The 8,688-nt window shown below is 38.4% G+C and overlaps 1 protein-coding gene and 1 long non-coding RNA gene across 3 annotated transcripts; both read left to right on the forward strand.

Moving 5' to 3' along the window:
• Positions 1 to 480: 480 nt before the first annotated feature.
• Positions 481 to 5,504, forward strand: LOC147758234 (uncharacterized). The gene is made up of 3 exons (XR_015319045.1): positions 481 to 3,804; positions 4,024 to 4,111; positions 4,929 to 5,504. It is a non-coding gene; the product is annotated as an uncharacterized LOC147758234 (long non-coding RNA).
• Positions 5,505 to 5,674: 170 nt separating this feature from the next.
• Positions 5,675 to 7,461, forward strand: LOC111244084 (retinol dehydrogenase 5-like). 2 transcript variants are annotated; one of them, XM_022790699.2, is made up of 2 exons: positions 5,675 to 5,986; positions 6,272 to 7,461. In XM_022790699.2, exons 1-2 carry the CDS (start codon positions 5,925 to 5,927, stop codon positions 7,341 to 7,343), a joined length of 1,134 nt encoding a protein of 377 aa, XP_022646434.1. In that variant the 5' UTR covers positions 5,675 to 5,924; the 3' UTR covers positions 7,344 to 7,461. The 2 variants fall into 2 exon arrangements, with proteins under 2 accessions (XP_022646434.1, XP_086833410.1); XM_086977284.1 differs by having other exon boundaries at positions 5,757 to 5,838.
• The last annotated feature ends 1,227 nt before the right edge of the window (positions 7,462 to 8,688 follow it).

Here is an 8,688-nt window from a genome sequence, read left to right on the forward strand (position 1 = left end):
TCAGTTACGGTAAAATAGATAGCCTCTTAATGACTGTTCTTATAACACTGTAAAAGTCACATATGTATATGTATATGACGTAAATATATGACAGTGTGTGAAAGTTAATAAGACTGCCGGTAGCTAACATACCAAAGACCGGAAATAAACTCGGTGTATAAGGGAGTAAAACCAACGAATAAGCACACAACATCTGCACAATGGTGACCCAGAAGCCCCTTTGCAGCTTCGTCTGCTAAGGCATTGCATCCACTTCTGTCGAAACTTATTGCTAAAGCGAGCAAAAAAACACCATGTAAAAAAATACGCTTATCTTCACGCGAATGTAAAGACCGACGCGCTGCTATAGTTTCTATTTATCTTGTTTTTCAGCATCAGCTAGTTCAATGATGTTTTTTTTTTATATTGAATGTAACGTATTGAACGACCTTGTGTTGTTCATTGTGATCGTCTTCTGTTTGTTATTGTTTTGATGAGCTGCTATGGAAGTAAACATTTCTCTATACATACAGTAATCAAAACTGGAAGGTAACTAAATATCTTTATATATAAGCTTTCGTTTGCCTTTCTTTGTGCTTAGAACGCTGAGCTTCTGTTGTGTCGTTAATAATGACTGTAGAATGCCGGAAACGGGTTTGTAACAAGGAATAAATAAAAACCTTGTTAGAAACATAGGTTTTTCATTCGATGTTTAGTATCACGTTATTTACCTTAAATAAAAGACTTTGGCTTTATTGGACATAAAAATAATATGCGACAATGACACCTGCAAATACCGACACACAAACATTCATTTTTGTATAGATGCGTTGAATTCGCATTTTAGGCCTGTTTTTTTTTTCGTGTTCTACTCAAGCTATACAGGTGAAACATAATATTAGCTTATTTAATTGTTTGACTATCTTTTTTCACGGCGCAACATTGCTTCTTTTCACGTTTTGAAGATCTAAATGGCAAATTGCGTAAGGAAACGGGAAAAAATCATGAGATAACTTCAATTCATAATCAGTGTGATTGGACTTTTCACTACCACGAAACAGACAAATATATATGTGATTTTTCGATCATATTAACTGTTAATAACAATAATAATCAAAGCGACTCAGTCACATGAGAGACAAAGGTCAAAATTCGTTTTAATTTAAGTAGATTGGCAAGTAATATGTTAGGTCCCAACGTATTTTTAACTGCATCCCATATTCCTGTCACATTAAGTTACTATGTTATGTGTACCATGTTACTGATAACAGCTGCCAGGCAATTTATTTACTTTTTCTTACCAGCAGTTGTCGCGTTTGGTGTTGCAAACCCGTTCAGCCAGGTTTTAGGACATTCTTTACTGTCAAATGTGCCGTTTTCCTTTGCCAAAATTTAAACAAGACCTCTTATGAAAGTAGTGGGATGGACGATGTTTGTCGTGTGCGGCCTCACTTTATCATGAAACAGTATGACCTGACCTTGTCTGTCAAGTCTTCTCTCTTAAATAGCTTGGTCATTTCGATGCAGGTGAGTCAAATGAACGCGCCGATTAACTGTCTGGTTTATGGAAACAATGTTCAGTGAATCGAGCCCTTGCAAACCTAGCAACCGTAAAACTTTTTTTAGATGATGATAATCCCGTTAGATTCTTTTTTGGCTTTTCTTTTTTGGCCACCCGTTCCAATCAGTGGTTGACGTTGGCGCTTGAGGTGGCTTACCACAGTCGTGTGACTGCAGCCGATATCTTTGGTAAATTTCCGTATTCTTTGTTGACCGTTTCTCTTAGAAAATGCCATCAGGTGGTTTTTGTCAAACTTAGACGGTCGATCAGAACGGAAATCATGTTCCTGGTTCTAAATGTCATTTTTAAGCTTGCCAAATTAATTTTGGACAGTTGTTTTGGCAATAGCGTCGTTACCGTCCATAAAATATAGTCGTATATAAGGTGTTATTACTACTGAGCTTTTCTAATCGCAAGAATGCGTATGTTTGTGTTAGCAGTTGAGATAAGATGATATGACTTAGACCTACTCATTCATATATTTAAGTTTTTTGGAGTTATCTATGGTATAGCTTATTTAAGCTCCTCGTACTGGTTACGATGATATAGCTCATAAACACTTAAGGCATTTTAAGTTTTAAGGCCATGTGTGAAAAGGTTAAAAGGAATTTTGCTAGCTTAAAGGGAAAATGTTGGTCGGGTAAAATACCTACCCAGTTTTACGTCAGCGCAAAAGCTTTTAAGGAGGCTATGGTAATAGGGATAGCGGGTCCGACTATCGCAGAAACATTTCAGTAGATTGTAAATTTTGTTTAGTTAAGAAAAGGAAACGAGCTTTTCAGGTCTTAAAAAAATAAGATGGTAATAATAATGAAGTTGTACTTAAAAATTTACTAAAGTATAATAGACAATAACTTGCCTTATCTACACAAGTGATATTATATGCTTTACTAGCGGAGCTTCAAAGAGCGATCTTTGGTTTCCGTCATCAAGAGCTTCGACAGTTCAAGCCCCTGCGTCAACTAAGGTATAACTTGAGACAGCTGTTTGTCTAGCAAAAATTCAACCCCACTCTTTGCCACGAGCGATGTTTAAATTATTGCTTGATTTGAGTATAAATAGACGTGACTGTAAAGCACGTTAAACACAAAACCAAAGGACGTCAAATGACTATTGGTGATGATTCGAAACGTTCTTGCTTTTACGCTTTTCTTCTTTGTTTTGATTTTCGTGGCTATAGGAGCGAGAAAGATCCAGTGTTAAGTAGCTAAAAAAATGCGAAAAGATTACCACGAGAGAAAACAAATATGTGCTTATAACGAGCTGCGATCCGAGTATCGAGTACATTATGCCTAAGCATTTACAGCACACTCTTAGCCGGCCGAAAATCCATGCGAGCATGTCCGTCCTCCGACCCGAGAGTAGTCCTTCTACCAAACTGGGTGCTAGATAAGTACAAATGCTTCAGTTAAATTTTAAAACAGAGGACGTCAGAGAATTCTGTTTAAGGGTTGACGATATATAAAGGGCGAATTTCCATGATGTGGTTTATAGCACATCACGGAAATTCGCCCTTCAAGCTTTGGCCGGAGCTGGACCGCCTTGGTGTACACGCGATTGAAGTTCCGGCTGGGCGACTTTGTTGGAATTATTGGAGCTACTCTTTCTGGCCTGCTACAAGGCGCAGAAGATATGTCGGCTGGTTTCTCGACAGCTAAACGCGGGATTATTTTCACAACGATCATCAAGCGGCCGCGGCGGCGTTACAGTGTGGTCGACGAAGTGTATTAGCAAATCGTTACTCTGCTGTGAGAACACGCCGTTGACCGTTAGGCCGACGTCGCTGTACACGACCAGTGAGCTCCTGTTATCACCACTTCATATATAGGGAAATCTACGAAACCGCCTAATCGCTTTGGTTTTCGAAAAAAGCGTGGAAGAACGAGGTGTAAAGAAACCTGTTCGAAGATTCTTACTCGCAGAAAGATAAGTTAAAGTTTGAATTTGACACTGATCGCACACAGGACTAATGGCAAATATATAAGTTGACCACAGAACATTGTCGCATAGAAGCTGGTGCCATTGGACAATGATCTCACATTTGTAAAATTGCATAGAGCTGCATTGTCCAGGTGATCGAAGTTTAGTAAACCGATAAGGCATTAGCAATTAATTTCTTAAACTTTTTGTCGGCATCAGTTATTATTCCAAATGCGCATTGAACCAATAATCCATTTCTTACATAGAGGATGATTTATTTCTTTGACGTAGAATAACTCCTCATCCTGTCGCAACGTAAAGCCGTCAACTACAAGTCTGGCAGGGTACGTACATAACTTTATACTCCAATTATATATAATTATATATATATATATAATATATAATGCGTACAAATAATGAACCTCAATATAATTCGGTCTCTGTTTGAGTATTTCAAATCATGTTGATAATAAATGGTTATTATTTACCTTCTGCACATTGTGAGATATTGCCAACTGTGTGTGACCGTCTTCGTCGATAGAAATGCTCTTAAATTGTTTCAGTTGATCGTGTGGTACGCTGAAGGCAGCCGTTGTCATTGAAAGAACTAGTTTTCTCCGAAGCGCCAAACGGACCCGCCGTAAAGTTCGGGTAAGTAATGAACACCACAAGCAATGAAAAAGTAATGAACACCGAGAAAGCGTGTCAAAGGGCTGCTCCCACTCGATGTTTCATCAGTAACAATTAGTTCTGCTACTAATCGTAAATCTTCACATTATTGCCACAATTGCCATCTAAACGAAAGCCTGTTACGAAAAGCCTGTATTAATATATTTTAAATAATGAAAAGGTTCAAAGGTAAAAACCACCAATAAGAAAGACGACTTCAAACCTATTTATGAAATATTTGCTTTTTCAGTTATCGTATGTCGCTTTCAGTTTTCTTAGTCGTCTACGTGCTTAATACCAGTATCTCTGTCATGTTTTTAAAGCATTTTAGATAATTTGAAACTCTAGAGTTAGTATACTGATAAAGCTATGTAAAGTAGCTGACTTACATAATGCAGACGATCCAACCTTTCCTTTATTCAATTGTTTATGTATTTGTTTAAGCAAAACCTTGCTACTTGTCTCAATAAATCGATACAAAATTAATCCATAGCAAAAATACTAATTCATAATAAATAACAATAACACCTCCACCCACAATCTAATTCTACGTTATTGAGCTAAATGCCCTGAATTATATATAAACTATACAAGTAAAGGCGGCGTAATGGTATGAAGAGAAGTTAAATCACAATCGCCTAATCTACAGAATTAGGCATATTACTATAAAGTCTATTACCATGGCTTATATAGAATACATATGGTTTTTCTTAAACATGCATGCAATACAAACGTGGCAGAAAGAGATCTTTATGATGTAACATTGCAAAAAAAAAGCAATGGAAATAGGATTTTTCAGAGAATTTTCAGGTAACACATACGAGCTTGATCAAATGTTATGAAGTAATACTGGAACGCCTATTTTGCCCCCGGGAAAATCACTTCCATCACCCCTGTTGCCAGATGATCCCGTCAGTGAAGGTCACTATTGCTGTCTTTTCAATGGGGTGCGCTATCCGTACACGGGAGGGACTAAGAACATCTCTTGGAGGACGTCATTTGAATTTTAAGAAAATGATTTACTTTGTTTCAATAGGAGGCATCAGAGATGGAATATGTAAACGTAATAATTGTGAGTCCTTCTATTTAAATAATGAAAGTGTGTTTGATTAATGAACAAATCGATCGACCGCGTAACTTATCTGCATAGTTAGGGCAAACAAGAATATAGCATCTTTTAAACTTTTAACGTGCTAACATTAAATACACAGATATTTTAGACATAAATGTAACATGATGATAAAAGTTGAATAATTTCTCGAAAATTTCCGATAATAGTTCGCGTCGACCCTAATGCACGATAGGGCTAGGCAATTTTTCGTGCAGGTCATGTCGATGTAATTCGTGTGCAAAATTATATGTAAATTTATTTTAGGCTCCCTTTGTGCTTCTTACTAAAATGCTACATAATTTTTACGCGTAAATTAGTGACATTTAGCCAATTTTTTTGCTCATTATTATTGTTACTATCATCATCACCATCGAGTCACTATCTATAGCCATATTTGCTGGTGGATCTCAGCCAAAAAAGGATCCTTATCAGACTACCATCGTGATATCAGTCGGCGATAATACCAATGGAAGCGATTAAATTCGAAGACGCTGAATGTGGATCACGCGAGTGGCGCCCTCTGTTGGCGACCGACTGAACGGTAACCCTTGTAGAATGGTTCTGTTCTTGTGTGAAAGCTACTCGCGTCAACAAATAGGTGGGCAACCGGCAACTCAGATGAATAGTGCTTGTTCGAAGAGCTTTCTGCTGAAAAGAGCTTGAATTGTGCATTCTATAAGCTGTATGAGCTTCCTTTGGGAATATCCTAAACTAATCGTAGAGCTGTTAGCTTCTCAGCACAGCAGGTAACGAACGAAAGTTGTCCGAATTGAACTAAATGCTCCCAGGTGATGCACTGGCAACAGAGAACGACTGGCTTTCTGTAGTCAAAAGCATCTACGTTTGCAGAAAGTTGCACGTGCAACAATAGCTAACATAATTTACTTTTTGCTTATATATATATATATATATATATATATATCTAAAAAGTAATATATACAGGATACTGTAGCACTCGCATGCATGTATATCATTTAATTCAAGACAAATGGTTCATAGCTATAGCTAACAATAAACAACTGTAAAACCAGTTTCCAGATGTCGCTGATATTTTTGCTTGTATGCGTTGCAACTCTAGCTGTCGTTCTCTGGTTAGTAACTCGAGAGGAAACTGTAACGTTAGATGGCTCCGAATACGTTTTGATCACCGGATGCGATTCCGGAATCGGCTATATGTTGGCGAATCACCTACAAAAAGGAAATGGTCGCAATGGCGTATTTCAAGTTATCGCAACCTGTGTTCATCCTTACGGAAAATCCGCTTCCCAGCTGAAATCAGTGGGAATTAAGGTCGTTGGATTGGACTTCACGAAGGACAATATAAAGTCATTCTGTGAGCAGGTAGATGAACTTGTGGGATCTGCAAAGCTTCACGCAGTCGTGAATAACGCAGGAGTCTGTATAATGGGCGAGTTCGACTGGTTTACCGACGATCAGATTGACTACATCTTCACAGTTAACACTGGAGCAATTCGACTAGTGAAGTGTCTGATGGCTAGAATTATGAGCAACCGAACGCGGGTGATAAACCTGACTAGTGTGAATGGAACGCTCGCTTATCCAGGCCTAGCAATATACTGCTCGTCGAAATACGCACTAGAAGGGTTCTCGGATGCGCTTGCCATGGAGCTGGCTAAGTTTGGTGTGCACGTCATTAAATTTCGACTCGGTGACTTTTCTAATATTACATCAATAATGGCCAATCAAAAATTGCACGCTGACCTTATGTGGCATAATTTTAATGAAGAGCAACGCGCACAGTATGACGCTTATTTCCATGCTTATCAGCGAGTGGTCATGGCCCAGGCTGGTGGACTGAGTGTGACTAAGTTCAATGATCTGATGTATTGTTTCGACAAAGCACTGCTATCTGTCCGACCTCGGGCACTGTACATATCTGGAAATGCCATTTATCTAAGCATACTTTGGTTACTGACTTGGATCCCGGAAGTATGGCGAAATGGTTTTGTTGCTTGGACGTTTCAGAAGGCAATGCAGTCCCATGGAGTAATCCCGCCAGTAACGTTCAATTACACAGAACATAATAGTACTACAAATATGAATAACTCGAAAAAACGGCACGTTCACCGTGTAATACCTTAAATACATTTAAGCCTGGAAGAAGTAACACTGACCAGCACGAACAACGAAGCTGTGTTTGATAGTGAGCTAGGATGTAAACGAGAGAGAATTACGAAAAATCTCCATATTAATTAACGGATTAAGGTGTGTTTTTCTATTAGTTACTCGATTGAAATAGTTATGTTGTCGTAAAGCAAGTAGCCGAATTTATTCCGCGATATTGTCAACAACTGGCCGGATTGAACGAATAACACGTTACGACTTTTCCTCTGTCCCAATTTATTCATTAGAAACGAAAGCTACCACTTCCAAGCTGTACGGTACCAGTAATACTCAGCCATTTATCGTTTCCCATGCATTATAGAACAATTGTTAAAGAGTTTATTGCCCGCAGCTCCGAAAGCCATGGAAATTATTAGCCTATTCTCTTCTGAAGAAACGGTTTTTTTTTACTGGAAAATTAGTGTAGCAAAATTATTAATGGACTGTCCCTCTAAATAGTGGACAAAATGTACTGATGGGGTGGATGTGGGTTGGGAACAACTCAGAGAAACATTTACGGCTTTTCCTCTTTACATCAACGTGTCATACTTGGTGTAGGTAATGAAAATGGAGGGAAGCCATCGTAGCGACTAGCTACGAACCTAATACAATGGTTCAGGCATAAAAGGGCTTTTCCGGCTCGAAATCAATTTGCGTGGCTGTGTATTGAATTCAATATGCAGCGCAACAGAAAAATTCGTCCTGAGCGTAGTAGTTGTTATGAGTTGAGCCAAAAAATACGCTATAGCTAAATCATTTTTATGGCGTCCAATAGACTTGGTAGATGATACACAAGTAAACGGTGGCAATGGTGTTAGTGATGATAACAGGGTCCTGCAGGCTCATCCACGTAGCGGCTGTGCGCAGTGGGAGGTGTCCGCGTAAAAGATGTTGCAAGGATAAGTAACTGAATGGAGGCCGAAAGATGCTAAGAACGTCTCTGCACTTTTTGCTTTGCCCCTTAACGCCTTTAATGATAGAAATTATACCACAGTAATATTGCAACTTACTGCAAGAATAGCTCTGGCTTTTTAGAACTATTAGAACGAAACATTTATGTATTAGTTCTATTTAAGCCAAACAACAATTTGAAAGCTAGGTGTCTGCATATCTGACGTATCATACTGAATTTACTTGCAAGGTTTCATAACTCCTCTAGCGGTTTTTGACGAATGTTACGATCTGTAGATATGCCATTTTGTCACACATTGTTTACATGCATGAATACATGCAATCTTCATCCTACAAAGTGGTCAAGCGTTAAATTACATGTCTAAAAAGGACTTACAGTTTTACGCGGAAGTGTAATATAAATACGTGCATT

Source organism: Varroa destructor, unplaced genomic scaffold, assembly GCF_002443255.2.
Source record: "Varroa destructor unplaced genomic scaffold, Vdes_3.0 BEIS01000001.1, whole genome shotgun sequence".
Lineage (NCBI taxonomy): Eukaryota > Metazoa > Arthropoda > Arachnida > Mesostigmata > Varroidae > Varroa > Varroa destructor.

What these genes read in the sequence shown, in the direction of transcription:
- LOC111244084 (XM_022790699.2), top strand. Translation starts at nt 5,925, where the DNA reads ATGAGCTTCCTTTGGGAATATCCTAAACTAATCGTAGAGCTGTTAGCT. An exon ending in TTAGCTTCTCAGCACAGCAG is followed by an intron (nt 5,987 to 6,271) that starts GTAACGAACGAA and finishes CTGTAAAACCAG; the next exon opens with TTTCCAGATGTCGCTGATAT.